Source organism: Nomia melanderi, chromosome 6 (assembly GCF_051020985.1).
Source record: "Nomia melanderi isolate GNS246 chromosome 6, iyNomMela1, whole genome shotgun sequence".
NCBI classification, from domain to species: domain Eukaryota; kingdom Metazoa; phylum Arthropoda; class Insecta; order Hymenoptera; family Halictidae; genus Nomia; species Nomia melanderi.
Genome location: NC_135004.1, coordinates 15,195,553 through 15,217,453, shown reverse-complemented (window position 1 = coordinate 15,217,453; position 21,901 = coordinate 15,195,553). Strand labels below are relative to the sequence as shown.

Genomic DNA, 21,901 nt, shown 5'->3' with positions numbered 1-21,901 from the left:
TCCATCAACGCTCGCTATTAGGCAAACGTTACGCTTTCCTCGCGGCAATTATACCGGGAACAACGGGAGTAGGTCAAGTCGCCACTTGACCGGAAACTGCTGCCTAATGCGCGCGCTAACGAACGGCTACTATTTAAGGCGTACGAACGGTCGGACGTTTCTTTTGCGCCGGTGCTTTTGTCCGGTGGCCGCGGGCACAATCGCGGACTGTTCCGGCCGTAATTAGAGGGTGGAAGGCGCGTGCGACGATCGACGCCTCTTGGTAATTAGGCCGACGTCGAATTCCGCCGAGGATTCTGCGCCCCGCGCGCGCAGCGCCGCCCTCCGCTCGAGGGTAAATGGAACGGTTCCGTTCCGCGGGGAACACCGAGCGTTCCGAAAGTGTCCGTTGTCCCGCGGGGAACGCCGGGGAACGGATATCGATTCCGGAATTCCGATAACGCGTCGACGAATACTGGGCCGAGACGCGGGGCTCGCGGGCATCCCGTGTATCCGCCCGATTCCGGAACGCACGACGAGCTGACTACGGATTTTTCAGGAAATTTCAAACTTCCAACGCGAGATTTGGAGAACATGCACGAAGTATGCGAAACGAAGTTAGTTTTACTGGGTTCGTTGGGAAAACTGATTTCCTATTGCAGTTCTGTTGTAATTTGTATACTTGAAGGTTTGAAATTGCATATAGATGAAACAATATGATAATTAGACAGTGAGTTTGATAGGAAATTTGAAACTTCCAACGCGAGATTTGGAGAACATGCACGAAGTACGCGAAACGAAGTTAGTTTTACTGGGTTCGTTGGGAAAACTGATTTCCTATTGCAATTCTGTTGTAATTTGTATACTTGAAGGTTTGAAATTGTATACAGATGTAACAATCTGATAATTAGACGGTAGATTTGATAAATATTGGAGAAATGGTGAATGAAGTATAAGGCAGAGGAATGTTTTGAAAGCTTGACACTAGAACTATCAAATCGTATTATACAGTTTGTGTCATTGAAATAGTCAAGCCATCTAATAGCAACTTTAAGTGCTAATTAGGAAATCCTGAGACAACAAGGCAGCATTATATCAAAGAGTTCAAATCCTTAAGCAATCAAATGTACTAAGAAAACTTCGCATAATCACCAAAGTTACAGGAAATATCTAGTTACAGACAATTATAATTGAATAATAATTAATCTAATTATAATCCAGTAATAACTTCCAGTCCGTAGAATTCACTTTCCTTGAAATTGATTTGATATCGCCCTCGAGATGCATTTGTACCATGAATAGAACGCAGAACGCGTCGGAGATGGAATGAATATGTCCGTTCGATCGAATGGCACATGTGTCGCGTTTACGTGTCGCAGGAACGGGACGTGAAACGGTTGGATAAGCCCGGGACAGGTTTCCATGCTGCACACTATGAAACGTTAGTATAGACGGATTTTTTAATCCTCGTTTCTCCGCCCTTTGTGCCGGCTCGACGCGTTTCGGCGGATGCGGGGAAATATCGTGCCATTCGCGTCAATTCATTTTCCGAGCACGATGAGAGCCACTGATTGGACGAATGTTTGGGTGCATTAAGCGTTCGAATGTACACAAGTTTCAGTAAATTTCGAACGAGAGAAACTCGACAGAAGTAACTCGTCCAGCTGTTTATTCATTATTCGATCGAAATGGCACTACCGTTGACATCACTCGAGAAAATGTAGGCCAGCCGAGAGTTAATTACTTTCGTTAAGCCTCATAAATAGGTGAGTGCGCTGTGTAAAGATCGCTGAGGACTGAATGTTCCGAGGAATGCCTTTCAGCCCTTAGAAGCGAAACCTTTTCAACGACTGCAGTGGCTATAAATACCCATGAATATCCCTAAACACCGATCCTTGAAAATTACATAAAACAAAAAAATCACAATACCCCTATCATCCTATCAACAAGAACTTAACCAAACTACCATTCACCCCTAACCCTACAGAATCAATTCAATCCATAAACCCTTAAGAAACCACGTAAATATATTAAATAAATCACGACCCAAATACGAGACTCCATAAATCCTCAGAAACCAGTGACACGATAAATCCAGCAACACAGAGAGAAAACAATCAGCCACAATTCATTAAAACCGTTGCAATCCTACAAGAGGGAGCGAGTCGAGTCGGAAATAAGCATCCGATGAATGCGCTCAAACCGCGAGCGCAGTTCGCGCATGAAAATCCTAGGAACGCGGAAAATAGGTGGTCGGTCTCGTTCTCCCTCGAAAAAAACATCCCCATTCGAGGCTGCCCATAGAATATCATCTTCGCTAGACGCGGCCCTTTCTGCGCGGGTGCCTTTTATGTCCGATCCGGAATGGGAAGCGAAGGGTTCCGCGAGGGACGGCGAGGACCGGCGGGGGGAAACGGGCCCGGGGGATGAAAGTAGGGGGGTGTTCGTCTGCGTTCTCCATTCGCGACGCACTTCGTTAGCTGTCGCGGTGGCTGTGAAGCGTCTTGCGTCTAGTGTGCATTATATGCAGCCCCGAGTTTATGCACTCGCGCACGTACACAGCCCCGCGCGCGCGCGACTGAAAGGGACAGCCAAGCCGAGCGGAGGTTGCGGCCGCGAACGCGATATGGAAGTCATTCTCGGGAAAAGAATCGAGGAAATGGAGCGAGAACTGTATTTCGTGTTGGGAGGAGGGGGCGCGGTTTATCTTCGATATATCGAGCGGCTACGTTCGAGACAGGCCGCCGACGACGATAGGCTGTTTAATATTTTCCCTTCTTTTTACTTTGTCTTTTAAAGCTGCCTCGTGGGTGCGACTGATTTTCGGGTGTGGATCTTTATGGGAGTTTAAGGTTGGATAATCGGAGATTTCAGGTGACAGTGTTGTTTGGATGGATTCTGGGAAATCGGAGATTTGAAGGAATTGTTTTATATGGATTTTGGGAAATCAGAGATATGAAGAAATTGTTTTAGATGGATTTCGGAAATCGGAGATTTGAAGGAATTGTTTTGGATAGATTTTGGGAAATCGGAGATTTGAAGCAATTGTTTTAGATAGATTTTGGGAAATCGGAGATATGAAAGCAATTATTTAAATAGATTTCGGAAATCGGAGATTTGAAATGGAGCAATTATTTTAGATAGATTTTGGGAAATCGGAGATTTTAAACAGAGCAATTGTTTTAGATAGATTTTGGAAAATCGGAAATTTGAAATGAAGAATGTTTTATTTTTAAGATTTTGAATCGACCAATGGATTTTAGTTATTAGAAAAACAGAATTATAGTGGAGAATTGTTCTTAACGAATGTTGTAAAAATCAGTGCATTTTGGATGTTCTCATCGCATTGCATTCGTTGCAATCTTACACTTTCGAATTCCCCATAGACGCATAAAAATTCGAAGTCTAGTAATCAGGGATATTTTGTGAAGGGATCATTCTAGCTCGACGATCAAGACTTTCGTCTTGATTTACTCCAGAGCCGAGCTGATACCGGTAGCCGCAACTTTTTTCTTGAAATTTCATGACTGGGTTAGGTCATGAGAAACGGTCACGAGAAACTGGATTTAAAACTACACCGCGAATGTTTAGAGTTTCCGTTGGTCTACGGATATATACAGTCCTATCGACTTCGGTGTTCCATATTTAACGCGTCGAGCGTCGATTAAAGGATTGACGGTCGTGGACATTTTATTAAGGACTCTTAACAAACACACTATAGACGCTTCCGGAGGTTTTCAGTAGTAATATCCGAGATAACAAATCAATGAGGATCTCATTCACCGCGTTAAGGATATCACCGTGCGCGGTTGAAATTAAAAAATTATTAAGAGACGCAGTGGAGCACAGAAGGCGATCCGGTCTCCTCCAGTTAACAGATTAAGGGGCCTTATTTGACGAGTTAAGATATGAATCTGGCGAACGACGGTGTACATAGGGTGTCCCAGTAATCATAATACGAAAAGAAAGCGGTTCTCCTCGTACAAAGGCCATCTCCCAAAGTATATCAATTATCCTTCTTCGTTGCTAACCAAGTACTTCGGATCAATTCTACAAAAAGTCATCATCTCAAACACAACTAAATTAATATACATTCTGTGAAGAATAAATACAGCAGAATTCTTCATTCCCAATAATCGTCATTCTAATAAAAAAAGGAAAGAGTCTAGAAAATAATGCCTGTAGAGTACAAAAACCGCTGTCAGACTCGATCGACTAAAAGAAGTGGTCCTGACGCGGCTGTAACTTTTCCTCTGAACCGATTCGAGTACCTAGAACTGGGATAACAAAAAAAAAAGCTCGTTAAGGGGAGCAGCATCGATCGCGGGATAATGGCGCGAACCAGTTTCGCGGGGATTGATAATTTATTAATATCGACCGGGCGGCGAAGTATAACAGGAATATACGCCGGGTGTATACGCGCACCACGGCCAGGCGATACCTTCTCGAATTACACAGTCGCAGTCGCAATTGCATTAACACAGGCTGAAAGCGAAGCTCGCTCGGCCTGGACGCGCTCGGACAAGACAGTATCGCGCGGCCTCGCGAGCCTGACTGCACGCATCGGAACGGTCTCGCGCGAACAATCCGTGCTTCGAGGCGCCGCACGCCGAAAATAACGCGGAAACGTGCTCGGTGAAAGCTCTCCGACTCCGACTCGCGTCAACATTTGCCAATTATCGAAATAGAACCGCGGAGATTTTCTATGGGAGTCGCAACGCTTCGACTGGTACATTGTCTGCGTCCGTTCCATGGCGCTTGTCGCCTGGAAAATCGATCTGTATGAATAGATATTCCTTGAAATCGATCTTTCTGGAGTTTTAGAGGTACTAGGGATTGAGGAGAAAGATACCGTGGTGAAGATTTGATCGTAGAACTTGAGTTATGGTAAGAAAATAGGGTCCTCTGCGTGAGGACTCCTGCGAATTGGAGGTCGGCAGCGGGCTGTTAGTAGGTTTTTGAAAGAAATTCGTTCTGAACTGATTTTGTAACTATGTAGTATTCTATGTATTGTATGTAACATGATAATGACGATAAGAATAACCACGTGTTTCTCAAGAATTCTAAGTATTGCTGGGAAATTCACTAATGCGCTCGGTCTGCCAATATACACTCCAACGCGCTAAAGGTGATTATTCTAAGGAACGAAGCGTCGGCGAAACCTTAGTTGTTGCTTGAAATCAGTGTGTTATCTCTCTGTAAAGATGTGCATTCGCATGAATATCCACGGTGAACGGCGAGGATATTAAAACGAATTTCTGCGTTGGTTTGATCGACGATCGCGCGGCTCAAAGCCTGCCGGGGGAAAGAATACGGCGGTGATTGGACAGGAAGGGGTGAATTCGACGAGAGAACACACAGATGAGGCGAGGGAGAGTCGAGAGGGCCAGGTACCGGAGAGAAAGACCAGCGTCGGAAAGTAGGTACTTCGAAATATCGACCGGTCGCAGCCCGGTTCGCTCGGAGTCTGTGCCATCCATCGCGTTGTTTCCACTTCTCGCCGCTTTACTTCGCCAGAAGTGGAGAAAAAAGGCCATATCGGCGCGCGCTGCCGGCTTTTTTCCTGTCGCCGAGTCGCGTCGCCGCGGAAACTTTTCCGAAACTGTCCTTTCATCCCTCCCGTCGCCGATCCGAGCGCCCGGAATTTCGCCGGGCGTACCGGCGCCGTTAACCCTTGCCATCTCGACGAGAGTATCTTTCGGCGAAAAAAGTTTCGAACTTCTCGCGTCAATCCTGGAGGATGGTTATCTGCTCGGGGACAATAAAAGGAGATAGGGGACGCTGAGGTTTCTGGTTTGAAGCGATTGTCCCGCTCGGGACAAAGGAGTTGCGGTTCGAATGATGAATTTGGTATAGGGGTGCTTCGGATAGTTTGAACGAAACGCAGTTGGGGACATGGAAATAGTTAACGAGAAGATTAGATGAAAATAAACAACTACTGCGTTGGCTGTTTTTAATATTTTTGTCAGTTTTATCGCAGTTGTTTTTGATATTTCAGGCTTCGAATTTCACTGAAGTTGAAGTATTTGTGAAATTCACTGGAGAATGTTATTAATAAAAATACGAAGCACCCGTTTGTTGTCTATAGGTGGAATTTAGCTGAAAACGAATTAATTGATTAATCGCGTCGCTGCCCAATTTTGATGGCGCACAGCTTCGACAAAGAGAAATTACGGGCGGCCGGGTCGCGCGACACAGTGACCGCGAAATTCTTAAAAAGAACGCTGGCCCGGAAAACAGGAAGTCGAAATGCCAACGGTGAGAGGCGCGAAAATATCCACGGAACCGGTGTTTGTACGCGCGAGATCCCGAACGCAGCGCGATAATCATCGAAGAAGGAAAAAAGAAGAGAGGAAAGGGGGCGGAAAAAAACTGCTTGACAAGAGTGTACCGGCTCGTGCGGAACACAATAAAGTCTGCGCCCCAACCCCTGAAATGCCCGCGTGACAAAGGGTGGTTAAACCCTTCTCGACGAAGATGCACCATGCGCCGCGGAGCCCCTGATTCTACTCCGCGTGCAGACGTCGCGACGCTGCGTCGCTCTCGCGGTTTCGAAACGTAAACCGGGAGGGAAGAAAATCAAAATTCTGTGGTTGTTTTCGTTAGCGTTCTCGCGACGGAAAAGACGAAAGAAACGTCAAATTCGTGATTCGTTCGATAATTAAGTTAGATAGATTTAGAAACAAACCCGAAGAAAATAGAAATTGTTCTTTTATCTTCATTATTGTGTTTGCGATGTAAAATATTATAGAAACAAAATTTTTCGTGTCCATTGGTGATTTTTCCGATTTCTAATCACAATGAAAAGAGTCAAAATTTCGACTTTCATTACTCTCTTCATACTTCAATTACTAAACTAAATCACTAAATTCCCAAAAACTAAAGAAAACTCGAACTCCTATCTACCTCCAGAAACCAAAAATTGAGAAAATTAAGGTTTCGACTCCTACAATCATTACACAACATATTCAGATTATTAAAATTGACAAAAATCAGATAATCAAACGATCTCCTGAATCGCATTAGCGTCTAAGCGACTCGATTCTTACTTCGATTATTCCTTCGGCGATACGAAGGAAAATCACGAGAAAAACCTCCGATTTTTCGCGCGATTAATCCAGGGGGTACGTAATCCGCGTGGCGCGCCGCGTCACGCACCCCAACACTGAATTATCGATTCCGCGACCTAACCTTTAACGAGAAAAGCAACCGGGCTCTCCTGCTGGTGCACGAGTGCGTTTCGTGCCGCTCGAGACGTCGAAGCGTCGAAACGCCGCGACTTCCGACCGATTTCGAGCCGAGCTCGCCGTTCAGAGGCGACGCGAGCCGCCGCGCGAACGATCGACGGGCCGCGAGTCGTCGCGAGGAGACGTCGGTGCAATTAAAATTAGCGGGCGGAGAGTAAAAATCGAAAAGTGCGGTGCTTCGCGGGCCGACCACGAAAATAGCGTGCCGGTGGATCGAGTCGTTTGTCCAGGCCGCCGTAGTTCGCGCTCGCGAATAATCGAAGATAGTCGCGCTGTGTTGTTGACTGCGAGTTGAACGAACCATTCACGCGGCGCGGTGCGACGATTGCGTTCGGATTATCGAGGTTTCGATTGTCTTGCGAGGGAGTTCCTTTCGTGAGAGAGTTTAACGATCGATTGTTTGAAGAGTTTAGTTTAGAGAGTTTGGTTAATTGGAGCGTTAAATGAAAGATTTGGTGATCGAGGGTTAAAAGATAATAGTGGCTGGAAAATATATTTTGTAAGTTTTTTGAATAATTGTAAGGATTATTGATGGAGGATTAGGCAATAGTTACGTATTTGTTTGTAAGATTTGGCGATCGAGGGTTAAGAGATAATAGTGGCTGGAAAATATTGTATTTTGTAAGTTTTTTGAATAATCGCAAGAATTATTGATGGAGGATTAGACGATAGTTACGTATTTGTTCGTGAGATATTAGTAGATAATTATTTGTTTGTGGTGTTAGTCTTTGTTAATCTTTTTTATTTGAACTTTCGTAACTTTCTGTGAGAATAGAATCTAAGCTCAGAGATTGTATTATATCGATGAAATGTAATGTAGAAGAATAAAGCAGGTTTGATTGGAAAAGTAGCTACACGTGGAATTTGGTATTTTTCTCGTGTAAAGATAAGGAAGGCTTGTCCAGGGGATATTCAAAGTCAAGGTACAACCGTGGAAAGATTCTACATGAAAAGATACGTTCGCAACATGCAATGAAGGTTTTCGCTGAGGCACTTCGTTCACGAGGTAATTGACTTCTAAAGTTTCAGAGACACGCACGTAAGAAGTAGAAACGGTAGGTCATGAACAGACACGGGATTTACATACGCGGCGAATTTTCATGTTCCGTTACATCGAGAACGAAGTGTTACGTGGGAAATCTTAATTCTGTGCGTCCAACTTATTTGTTTCTTTTAGAATCGCTTCGTTTGTCGTCATTAGGGGTATTGTTGATCAATATCATTCTCAATAAATTCATCGTAGACTAGATGTTTATGCGATATAAGTCTGCACGTGATAATTTAAATCTGATATCGAAGTGAAACTACTGTATTCCATTAAGCACAATTATTACAGTGTCTGCGAAATCCATATGAATAACCACGATATAACTAAGAATTCGAACTAACGAACAATTTCCGTGTCACGCGAGATGAAATAGGAAGAACCCTAAAAAGGCATTCTACATCTGCGATCACTATAAACAAACTTCGCAATGGAGGTGGAAATAGTGCCGTTCATGGAGAACAATGTAAACAAGGGCGGGAACAACACGTTAGTGCACGGTAGCCGTGTGCAAATTGTCCGAAAATCACGGTGAGGATTATAATAACTTTCAATGAAACATGTATAATATAAACATAATAAAAATCTCTCACGCGAAATCCCTATTTCAAGCTTAAAATTATAAAGAAATCTTCCTCTCAACGTTCTCTTTATTTTACACAACTCACTATTACCCTACTGTAACTTTAAAATATTACACATCTATTATTATATCAAGAATCATCTTCAACTAAGTATTAAAAATAAAATAGACGCATACACGTACAATCAACTAAACGAGTGTACACATCAAACAGATCGCGACCAATATACTCCAATAAAAATCTAATGCAAGAAGAAGGATGACATGTTTATCTTAAAGAATAAATACCCTATTTTTAAAAAGCAACAATATCATTTTCATCTTCAGAATAACGTGTACACATCTATTACATCAAGAATCATCTTCAACTAAGTATTACAAAATAAAATAGACGCATGCATATAACTAAAATCAACTAATAAAACTCCAATAAAAATCTAAAGCAAGAAGAAGGATCACATGTTTACCTTAAAGAATAAACAACCTATTATTAAAAAGCAACAATATTATTTTCATCTTTACCATAACGTGTACACTCGCAGTTGACCAGTCAAATTCAAACCTAGGTGGTTAAACCAGCGTAAAATCGACGCGCATACTCGTCGAACGCAGTTAACTGGTTAAATTTTGACTCGGGCGGTTAACCAGTGTTACGATCGTTGGAAACGGTGGTCTGCCGGTTCGCAGAACCTTGCACGGGGTTCACGCGCGATTTACCGTTCTTTTCCTGCCCGCAGGACGTCGCTGTTCATTATCATGAGCTTCATCTACGCGAAGCTGCTGGTGGTCGTGTGCATCGCTTACGTGATCAGCGAGGTTGTCACGCACAAGCTGCCGCTCTACTACTACGAGGGCTTCTTCACGTATCTCTACGGGGTTAGCATCTTATTTTTGCTGTACGTGTTCTGCTTCCTGCTGCAAGAAAGCGCGTGGTGCGCCAGAGGAAGCGACACGCCGCCGCCGCCGCCTAGGCCGCCCAAGCCGCCGAAAGAGCCCAAGGAGAAGAACAAGAAGAAGGACAAGAAGGAGAAGGAGCAGAAGCCACCGAAGAATAAAAAGGAGTACCAGGTTTGCAGTCTTCTCTAACGTAACGTCTCACGGAATTGCGTCTACTACGAGAAATATCTGTGTTTGAGAATCTCCTGCGTTATTCGCTTCTCAACACTTTGCACTCGGAAGTTTTTCAGAAATATTTTAACATTTTCTGATGAGAAAAGATTTTGCAAAATTATAAAGTCTTATATATAATATTAAGCTTTGCATGATGCATCAATATATGGAATATTGAAATAAAGTAACTCTCCTTCTTAATTTATATGTTTCCTCGTTAATTAGTTTCAAAGAACATCGTCTGTATCTCATCGAAGAATATTTCTAGTGAAAAACTTTCGAGTGCAAAGGGTTAAATCGAATAGAATTATTTATAATAGAAACGTTTTCAAATAATCATCGTTTAATCGAGTGAACCATAGTAACCATAACTATAGCAACATGTTAAATTCGACTGGGTTGAAACACTTTTGGTGTCACGGCTGAAGATAATAAACCTTTCAATTCGAATGGCCGCGATGAGAGGGCCTCTAAAATTAATTCTAAAAATCTGCTCGAATTCGCCGTGTTTTCCACGGATCACGGGTGTATTTCGGTATATTGGAGCCGGGTATCGAGCCGATGACGCGGTTTTAAGAGAGACACTTTCGGTGCTGACGTAAGTGGGTTACCCGTCGACATCGACCATCTACTGGAAGGCACGTGCTACCGTCCTCCCATTCATTATCACGTGAACCCACTTGTAAACTGAAAACTCGGCAGTTCCGTGCTCATTAAAGTACGCAGCCTCTCCGGCGCTGCGCTGCGCCGCGACGGGGCGGCTGCAATTAACGGGGATACGTTCGCGTCGCGAGATTTCGGAATGGCCGCGACGCAGGTGAGAATTCAGGGGAAGAAACGTTAAATACTGATTCAGGACGCTGCGGACGTCGAGGCCGGAGTGGCCACTCGCGCTCTGCGGAAGCGGAAGACGTCGCAGAACGATCAGAGCCATGGGAGCTTCTTCCTTAGAATTGGAGCGATTGGTAAGAATTTTAGCCTTAGACTCGGCGCTTTGTCATTAGTCATTTGAGGATTTTGGGAGTATGCTGTGTGAAGTGCGAAAATTCTATTGTTTGGTCATTATTGCTGGAGTCATCGTCATATTCAGCGTCGATGCTTCTTTGTTTCCTAATTGCAACGATTATTACGTAATTTGTCCTTCTTTCCTATTTCCATCACTGTCGCATTTTAATTTTAATTTCTTAATGTTATCGTTGTCATATTTTAATTTTATTTTCTCAACTTCATTGTCACATTTTAATTTCATTTTCTCAATTTTATCATTGTCATTCTTTAATCGTACCTCTCAATTTCATTTTGATGCGATTTTCTACGGAATACTTCAAATGACTATAATTGGAATGTTTTTTATTTTATACGAGAAATGTGTTTTACACTGTTACTTCATTTTCCTGCAGCTTTCGGCTTGGGCACCATGGTCTACAACGGTCTGGAGTTCGGCACGTTCTTCGAGGTGCCTCCCACGTCACCATGTTACCAGATCCTCCAGGGCGTGAACCCGCTGCTCCAGATGATCTTCACTTTCATGCAAATGTATTTCATCTTCATGAACTCGAGGGTAGGTACTTGACCCATGGAGAGAGCAACCACTTAACCGGAAAGGTTTCGAAGGGAGTGTTTGACCGTTCGTTTTCACAGCTGAACATCCATCGCTTCAAAGTGATCGCGCGTTTCGGTCTGATGCACGTGGTCGCCACCAACCTCTGCGTCTGGATCCGCACCCTCGTGCTCGAGAGCATCAAAGAGATCACGAAGCATCATCAGAAAATGGGCCAGTTCGAGGCGGGCATACTTGGTTGGTACACCTGAATTTTTCGTGGAAAATTTCAATCCTTTTTCGGTAGGATTTTACTCAGTAGACCTTTGCCCTCTGGGGAACAAAATTCTAAAGAATAAATCAAAATCAAACTCAACTGCATAAAATATAAAATAAGAGAAAGCAAAATAAACAAGAACCTTCAAAAGAATTCAAGAATCTTCCAACTTCGTTTCTAGTCATAAAAATTTCAAAAAGTTGCCTCTAAAAATTTAAATATTCAAATTGAGATTCCTTATATTTTCATTTTAAAGAACTGAGAAAATTAATGTTTTATCTTGAAATGATTATACAACATAAATTTGTATAAAAATTTGCTTTCTGTTCTACAAGAAACGTAAATCCTTCAATGACTAAACAGAATATTATTCATTCCATTAAAATTCACAAAAATCAGGGCATATCGAAAAACTGATTTAACCGCATTGACTTTTAAGCACATTTACAAAAAGAAATGACAATAAAATAATTTCCAGAGAGCATCAAGCAACACTCGATGCGAAACGCGGGCGCCATCTTGGGAACCGCGCCGCGAGACGTTGCTCTATTGCGCGAAGCTCCATTGACCGCCACCAGGGCGACGACCTCTGCCACCTCGACGTTAGGCAGAGTGATGAGAACGACGGCGAGGGCTGTCGCTAGGGCTGTCACCACACCGACGACGACCACCACAACCGGCTGGAACCCTCCGTCTTCAACGACTACGACCTCAACCTCTGCACCCCTGCCTAATTTGACGACCACCGCCGCGACCACCTTGTCCACTCTCTTGACTACGCTCACGCCGAAAACGACCACCGAAGAGAGGACCAGCACAACCAGCACCACCACCACTACGACCACCACTACCACCACCACCACCACCACACCCTCGACAACCTTCTCATCTTACCTTATGGATCTGTTTGATCTACCGCAGGCAGACAGCAAGGAAGAGGTGAAGAATTCATGCAGAATTATATTAATAACCTTCCCTAACGAAGTCACTAACGACGAGTTTCCAATGTGAGATAACGAACTTCGATGATTCACTTAAGTAGAGTAATTTAACACTAGCTTTACAGGCATTTATTGTACAGTTTATTCTATTGTTCTTGGGACAGTTGATATTCGTTGATGTAGAAATACAATCAGGATTCATATTCGTGTAATTTGATCAACGGAAACCGATTGAAGCATTTACCAAATAATGTTTATAAAATTCAATCTTCAAATTGACGCGTTCCGTAAACCTAGTGCCAATGTTTGCAGTTGTGTAAAGAATAATTTAATCAATGTTGCAATTATGTCGTGACAGGTATGTAAGAGGAATAAGATGAATGAAGACTGTTCGACTGGTGAATGATAGAAAGAGTGAATTTTAGAAGTGAATTAGAAACAATTGAGGGATTGATGGGGAAGCTATGGAATAATGTATGCAATTTAGGTTCATCAGATCTTCGACGTGAACAACCAGACGAACAGCAGCGAATTCTGGAGCCCCAACTTCGGGATCATCGCGCAGGCACTGACGGACGAGGAAATCGCGTCCAACTCTTGCGGCCGCGTGAATATCATGGGAACGATCGTACAAGACGCCGAGCCGTACCTGTTCCCCTTCATAATCGAGTACAGCCTGATCGGAGCTGCGGTGATTTATGTGATGTGGAAGCACATCGGCCGGCATCCACGTTGGCCGCATCAGGTGGAGGCCGATCTCGAACGTCGCCTGGAGGCCATGCTGTCTCGGAGAGCCGTTGCTTTAGCCCACGCAGGTAATCATTAGTTCACGTCCATAGAATTCATCATCGTTTAGTTCACATCGAACCTGTAATACTCCACGTCACTCAGCGAACGTGAACTTTATGCAATATCGCTGTGCTGATGGGAAGGCACCAATCTCTGGCATCATAGAAACTTTGCAAATCTCGAATCACTTATCGCAAATTAATCAAATCTTCTCCTCGCTCCCATAGAAGTACAAGTAAAATATCTGTACCTCTATCTTGAACCTAGAAAGCTCACTTACAGACTATAAAAAGCATAGTCCATCTTCCGGCAGCTAACTCAACTGACCAACTTCGTCAGATCCAATTTACCAGACTCCAACGAAGCGATTACGAAACTCTACAAATCTCGAATCACTTATCGCAAATTAATCAAACTTTCTACTCTCCCCACTCTCATAGAAGTACAAGTAAAATATCTATGCTTCTATCTTGAACCTAGAAAGCTCACAAAATATACAAACCCCATAGTCCATCTTCCGGCAGCTAACTGAACTGACCAACTTCATCAGATCCAATTTACCAGATTCCACCGAAGCGATTACGAAAGCACATTAGTACAAGCTCATGGGAGCAAAAGAGCCACAGCGATGTTCCATAAAGTCACAGCTTCTCACCCACACGAATCACGATCACGCACGCCAATCCGGGGCGACCAACGCATCGTCCTAGCCGGCCCCGGAGCGCATTAGTTGAGACCCCTCACTAAAAGCCACCTCTGAACGCGGTGAACGTAGGTCACACGAGGGTGGACTGTGTAGGAGCGAGCAAGGGGCTGTTCTTCGGCCTGCTGCTGCTGGTCGGCTCGCTGATCTGTCTGATCCTGTTCTTCGTGCTGATCCACCACCCGGACTTCGGTCTGATCGCGATATACCTGGCGGACGTGTCGCACTGCGTGCTGATGGTGCTCTCGATCATCGCGATCATCGTCGGCTTCATACGGGTGCAGAGCCTCAAGTTCAAGGCCGAGGAGCAGAGCGACTTGAACGACATCCTGCTGCGCGTGTCCGGGTTCGGGCTGTTCATCTACGCCGTGTTCAGCGTGATCGCCGGCTCCCTGGCGGCGTTCACCCACGAGCCGAATCTGCTGGTGATGCTGACCGGTCTGCTCTCGGTCGCCCACGTGATCCTGCAGATGCTGTTCATCGCGGACGTGTCGCGCAGGCGGGTCCACCTGCCCGAGCACGACCGCAGCAAGCCGGGCAGACAGGTGGTCACCTTCCTGCTGATCTGCAACCTCACCATGTGGGTGATCTACACGTTCGAGTCGCGGAAAGTGATAGCCAACCCGGTGCAGCTCGACTTCTACGGGTTCCTCGCATGGGCCATCGTGCAGAGGGTCACCCTGCCGCTCTGCATCTTCCACAGGTTCCACAGCGCGGTCACGTTCGCCGAGATATGGAAGACCAGCTACAAGGCCCGCCTCGAATAAACACGCAGCCGAGGTACCCTTCGTCGGGATCTACGGCCCGGACCGATCGTCGTTCGCTGAGCAGAGGGTCCGCGAGGACCCTTCGGGCCGAGAATCCACCGGGTCGTCCCTTGAACATTCCTGGTTGCGCGGTCGACTTCGGGGTAGAGATCAGGTTGATGATGCTTGAACAGATTGAGGAGTGTAGGTAGCTTCGGGGATTTGTCGACTCGAGCTATTCGCTGGATAATGGATCTAGTTGGATTGAGGTTCGTGTTTGAGACTAGATTGATCTTTGATTTTGAACGTTCTGGGTAAAGGCAGCTTCGAGGCTTCGACGAATCTGCTAGGTGTCTAATACAGTTTTTGGAATCATGAGATTCACGTTAGCGACTAGGTTGATGCTTCGTTGCTCGAGTCGATCGTCTGAGCGTTGAAAGTGGAGGAAGATAGCTGCTTCGTCGAATCTAGCTATCAAGTGTCCAGTAGATTTGAGATGCTGGTTCGTTGAAGACTCTTGGATCGAGGAATGATTGAGGATTCAGTTGGTTGATGATTAAAGTAACTACAGACGCAGGTTCTCGTGGTATTCCTTCGATATGAATGGTTGCAGTGGGCAATGACTCTGATCGTTCTTAGTTGGAACGAGAACGAAGTCTAATTTTGATGGTACGATGTTCAAGGGTAGAAGTCGCTTTCAACGAGGGGATACGGTGGTCCTGCGTCTTCGAAGTCGACCGTTAGCGACGACGAGAACCCGGGGAGGATCGCGAGGCGCTCCTTTGTTTTTCTCTGTTTGTTGGGCCAAAGCGTTCAGCGTTTGGTTCTCAAGTTCTCCTTGCTTAACGCAGCTTGAACGTTGCTTCCTTGATCGGTGGGTGAAACGAGGAAGCCCAGGACCAGACTGGTCGATGAACATTCGCTGGACTGCGGAAGTTCGTACGAATTTTTGTTTTGTAGATCGATGAAACTTGGAGAAATATTTTGTTCGTCCTCTTATGGTTTCGGTGAGTTGAGAACGGAATGAAACTGCGTTGAGTTTCACTCGATTCCGGGTGTTTCGAATTCTTTTTCGGAGTTTTGGAAGCTACAAGCGTACGAACTTATGCAGTCCGAGCGCGATTAACGGAGACATCGAGATTTCATGAAGGTCACTGTCCGTCAAGACGACGGCGACGATGACGAAACAAGCACAAAGACCAAAACCGAGAGACGGGCACGAGTGCAACGCGTGCGACGCCAATTCTCATGGAACCAGGGCCCATTTCCTTTCACCGCGTTTCTCACGTTTCACGATCTCTATATACTGCCGCCAAATTTTCTACTTTTATATATTATATACGTACCCTCGCCCCATCGTGCATCGAGAACATCGAGGCAGCGTCGGTTCACCCTTCGTGTTTCATCCGAGGATTCATTAAGACCCAGTGCTGCGCGATTAGAATTTTATTTGCATTTCTATGAAGACTCAATCTAATGCAAGGATCTTTACAAATAAGAAAATTGAAGATCGACTGATGGGAACACTTTCTATTCTCAGTGAACATCTTAAGAAGTCAAGCACGATGAATATAAAAGTAGTCTAATAACAACCAATCGTAAAATCTTATGGACTTATTGCGTTGAATATAATACAAAAGGTAATGAAATTAGTGACTCCGTCGAAATTTCAGTCATTGCATCGCAATCGAGGTAATAAAAGAAACAAACGTCTATTCAGTTCATATTTAAATCCAACCTCATTCACTTCGAAAGCTTCTATTCCCATGAAAATCCGCGATCCAATCATTCCCGCCGCGGAAATGGCGATCGAGGAACCGAGTTTCGGGATAGGACGAAGGGTGAACGAGCGCCTCGAGGAGTCACCTCATTAGGAAACAAGCACGTTCTTCGTTAGCACGGTCCGCGCGATAGCTTTAGAGGAATAACCGTGACGGCGACGTATCTCGTTCGAGAGTCGAGGAGGAAAAGCGAGACAGAGGCTGAGGATGAAGAAAACCACGGAGTGGAGTCTCAACGGAGGAACGAAAGAACGGGGCGCACGTACAGGGAGAACACGCTCGATGCGCAGGAGCAGGAGGGTATATCGAGTTTCGTTGCGAAGATGCCGATTAATCGAGCGACCGGTCGGCGCGACAGATTTCCCGATCTCGCGGACCGACCTCTTTTGTTCACCGCGGGTAAATCGGTCCAGAACGGATCAAGGTAGGTGGGAGGGTGGAAAATCGCGGCGGAGGTGCGTGCAATCCGGCGTTCTTTCTCGTCGCGTGCTGCCAGAGTACAAAAAAATCGTTTCTAAACTTTTAGAATCTTTTATCGAGACATCGCCGCGATCGCGGATCCATGAACGCGCGTGTGGAGAAAGATAGAAGCGAGAGATGAAGGGGGAATACGAGGAGAAGAGAGACACGGGGGGTTGAGACGAGGTAAAATGGGAGGAAAGGGGTGGAAGATAAGGGAGGAGGGACGCGACGACGAAAGAAGGGACGAATTACGAGAGGAACGATCGTTCGCGAGACGATACGAAGCGGATCGTTGTGTATAGAGAGGGTAGATCGCATTTCGTTCTTCTTTCTCTCGAGTTTGTTTCTCGATTTTTTCAATATTTCTTTTTTTTCTCAATTCCATTCGAATCTTTGTGTACACAAGTGTCGGGTACACGCTCGAGGATGTTACCACGACGGAATACGAGAGGGGAGAACGACGAAACCACGGATGTAGATTTAATCGCGAGGCTAAGAGTATCTTTAGAGGTTAGGGAACCATGGCGGACGGCGCGACAAGATGGCGGGCGGACGACGCGGCGGTCACGGACGAACGGAACTCAAAGCGGTCGTTCGCCGGCTCGCAGGTTAGAGAATCTCATACACACGCGTTTAACATTTAAACATTACATTAAACGTACGTACATACCATGCATATACACACGGGACACCCATTCACGAGAGGATAATTATTAATTACCATTATCGATTAGCGTTTAAGCCTATCTCGGAGGATACACACACACATACAAGGACGAACAGACGAGGGAGGATAGATGATACGGACCTTTTCGCATTTATCACTTCGCTAATGGATATCGTGCGTAGATCGTTGATGAACAAGTGAAAAAATTACAAAACAAGTAAAAAAAAAACAAGTAATGGAATAAAAAAAAACGTGTTTTACATAGTGATTATACATGGTGAATTCCCTCCACCGGAGACGATGGAGAATGAAAAAAAAACCAACCCCGGTTCGCGTGTTTCCTGGCCCTGACCCCCGCAGGAGAACACAAAAGGAGACCGAACGTGTGTACCTAGCAATCCGAAATATTTTAATTCTTAGGCGTCTGTGTAGCTGAGAGGATGAGAGAAAGAGTGAGAGAGAGAGCGTGAGAGAGAGGGAGAGAAAGAGGAAAGAAAGAAGTGCGTGAAATTTGGAACGGGGGCGGGGAAAGGGAAACCAGAGGGACGAAGTTGTGAAACTGATTATACATAAAAAGAAAAAAATTAAACTATACATATAATTGTAATCCGCGACATTATTGACGAGGAGAGGATGAAAGAGAGATGCAAACCGAGATAAATATAAATAAATGAATAAATAAATGAATAAATGAAGATATATAGATAGATATATATATACATAAATATATATATATATATATGAAGATATAAATATAAATAAGAGAATGGAGATCTTTTATTGATTTTGATGTACGCGAAACTGAACGACGAGCGAGGAGTGCGTGGCGAATATGTAAATAAAACGATGCACAGAATATTATTGTTCAGAGGAGTGTCTGCGATGGCGAGAAACCAATTTTTTTGCGCGACGAGTTCCGTCTTCATGGGGGTTACGATCGAGAGGGGCGCGACTGTTTCTCTGATATGTGATCAATGTGTTTTATTCGAGCTCCGAGCGAGAGTAGCTTCGCTTCGTGATCAACCAGACTGCCAATAACTTATTTCCAAAACGTCGACTAGGGTCTCGGCGATCGTTGGTCGAGTTTCGATTTTTTGACTCTTGAAATTCGGGGAAAGACTGGTCGATTGAGGTGATTCTTCGGTTTCTGATCGTGACTATTTGAAATCGTGGAATATTAGGCATTTTTACTGAAAACTGAGTGATCAATTTTGGGAGTCATGAAACTTGTTCTAATTGATCTCTTATAATATCGAAAGAGGTACACTTTAGAGTCTCTCAAACTAGCATTAGAATCTTGATTAATTATTGAACTATTCATTAATATTCATCACATATTTAATTTTTGTTTCAATTTATATTGATATACTATCTTCTCTTATCAACATCCAATCTTTCGGATGAATGAAAACTTAAGAGTACAAATCCTGCTTCATTCAACTAAAAGTAATTCTCATTACGCCGATAGATTGAAGAATCATCTCGAGTCCTCCATTTACAAACCCGACGCGGCCAAAGAAGACACAAGGAAAAATCGCTTCGATTACCGTTCAGACGAGACCACATTCAACAAGGCACTGCCACACAGGACCAACAAAAAAGGGGGTGGGTCGCAGCCGGAACGGTGAGGAAACGAGAGCAGTGGGAGGACGAACCGCGCGCAAACACGGCAAGGGAACCAAATACCCTGACGATCATTCGAAGGAGAGCGTGTGTCTGCGTGAGAGCGTGCGAGAGAGAGGAACAGAGCGTGTGATGCCAGTTACCCTTCCACGTGTACCATGAAAGTGTGGGTGTGCATCCGCGTGCGTGCGCGAGAGCCTGAGGAACGGTGCGGTTGCGGACGTGGTTCGTTTTTATTCGGCAAACAACGTCTTTGTATACTCTGCCGGTGTTCTAGTGAACAAGCAGGATCATGGTTCTTGTATATGTACATCAGTATCTCGATAGTAGCCGTAAGCCTAACCAATGAGTCGCGGATTTGCTGTGCGACGAACGACAAGAATTCGCTCTCAACGCTAAACGATTCGGTTGTTCGAATCGTGCGTTCGATTTTCGTGAATCTTTCTAATAAACGAACAACAAGGATAAAGATAGGTTCGATTTTCAAATGAAAAACGGGATAAAGAGGACGATCGTAAGTTTGACGGTAAACGATCGAGTATCTCATGATCGTGAGAGGACGATAAAAGAGGTCGCGAGCGTTCGTCGGGGGCAGATCCGCGGCGCGTCGTCATTTAACATTACGTAGTGAGTTTTCGATGTCTTCGAGCATAATTACAGTTTGTACACATCACACAATACGCGCGCACAACCGACGTACCCACGCGTCACGGCTCGGTCAGGCTGACACAGTTCGAGAATACGGTTCAGAGGGGTGGCACGGTTGGGATCCCGCCGCCGTGGTTGGAGCCGGGATTCGGGACGCGGTCAGGACGGATGCAGGACACAATGATAAAACTCTCTACAAGATTTACATGTTGTCGTGTAAGCAGTTCTTTCGAAGTCGAGTAGCGACGAAATACGAAAACCGTAAAGTGAAACTCGTGAATTCGCTCATTCATCGATTCCCATTTTGATTGTATAACGTTAACACGCCGTTTCATTGTAATCCGTTGGGGCGGCAACGACACGCTGCCGCCGTCATTTGTAACGATATACGATTATATTGGTTAATAAAAGTTATCTAGATGTACACGAGCGGGCTCGCGTCTATGCGTCGTTCTTTCAGCTCCTTTTTCAGGGTGGTTTCCCATCGGCGAGGGGTTGTTCGATGGGAATATTTTTTGGTAAGCAGTGGAGTTAGAGGGAACTTCAAAGGGATGATTTTTAGTAATATTCTATAGATATTAATAATAATTGTGTTGACATATTCAAACAAAACAGTCAACTATTGAACTACATAAGACAGAAACCTCTTTTTAGCGACACTGCACTTACAAGTACAAAGGGGAGCTTATACATTTCCTATCAAATTCCACAACGTCAAAATTCTCCCCCAGAACCAACTTTTCATGTGCAGTTTTATAAAGTTCAGTAACTGGCTTTTCGATTCAGGTAAAGTCTGCTAATTTATTGAAGTATTTTTGACGATGTCTCTTTCAGAATAGTATCCATAAAAATAGTACAGTCTGCACGTGCCTTAAGTCTACATACTCAGTCTGTACATAACTTAACCCTTTGCACTCGAGAGGTGACTCTCAGTCACCACGTGATTCGATACAATAACCTCCCACCTCTGTTGCTTAATTTATCTATCAATCTATCTATCAGAAAATGTTCAATATTTCCATTGAGAAACTTTCGAGTGCAAAGTGTTAAGTCCAGATCACGTTGCAATCTCACAAAGTTCAACACCCAGCCGTTGCATCCAGAGTCCGCTACTGCACTTAGCCATTCCCCAGAGCGTCGATAATTCAGAGCACTCCACAGAAAACCGCACAAAACCTTCGCCAGTATTCCAAGTGCACACAGAACTGCAGTGAAGCTCGTGCTCGCAACGGCAGATGGCGAGACGAGACCGTAACCGTCGATGCAGCGGCAAACTCGCCGCTTTCAAAACTCCCAGAACGAACGCTTCCAACAAAGTCCGAAGACTCCATTCCAAAATCCTCTTAACAAATACGTTAACGTAACATCCAGACCGAACTGACCCACGAAGATCAATCGAATACACCATTGGGAACTAGCCGAGACACGTTCTCCAAGACACCGGGACATCGCGGAGGATGGGAAGCGTTGAGAACCGGGCCAGGAAATAACGGGTACCGCGGGCAGCAGGAAACGCTGGTATCGAACAACGAGGAGAACGGAGTCGTAAAATAGCAGCCGAAGTGAAAAGAAAACAAAAGAGAAAGCCGCGGCCCGCCGGTGTGGGAATAATGCGCGTATCGTCGCCGTTGTCGGAGAGTCGTTCACGGCGAAGGGAGGCTGGACGGCCGGTAAACAATTAGTCGCGCCGTATGGCGATGAATCATTATTAAAGACGATGACGGGCCGACTGTCCCCGGTCATTCGAGCCGGTTTCCTGG

The 21,901-nt window shown here is 44.9% G+C and overlaps 1 protein-coding gene across 18 annotated transcripts in view; it reads left to right on the top strand.

Annotated features, from left to right (window-relative positions):
• The window catches only part of OtopLa (proton channel otopetrin-like a), a 74,048-nt gene extending 53,483 nt beyond the window's left edge, over positions 1-20,565 (top strand). For 10 of the 18 annotated variants that reach the window (XM_031983838.2, XM_031983839.2, XM_031983841.2 and 7 more), the window contains 7 exons: positions 9,592-9,922; positions 10,821-10,929; positions 11,365-11,525; positions 11,606-11,762; positions 12,260-12,720; positions 13,210-13,537; positions 14,287-20,565. In XM_031983838.2, coding sequence (XP_031839698.1) covers positions 9,592-9,922; positions 10,821-10,929; positions 11,365-11,525; positions 11,606-11,762; positions 12,260-12,720; positions 13,210-13,537; positions 14,287-14,981 — 2,242 coding nt within the window. In that variant the 3' untranslated portion in view covers positions 14,982-20,565. Of the gene's footprint in view, positions 1-4,526; positions 5,108-5,183; positions 7,726-7,794; positions 8,803-9,591; positions 9,923-10,820; positions 10,930-11,364; positions 11,526-11,605; positions 11,763-12,259; positions 12,721-13,209; positions 13,538-14,286 lie in introns of those variants that run through there. The other 8 variants (XM_076368219.1, XM_076368218.1, XM_076368217.1 and 5 more) reach the window with 8 other exon arrangements.
• Positions 20,566-21,901: the final 1,336 nt, after the last annotated feature.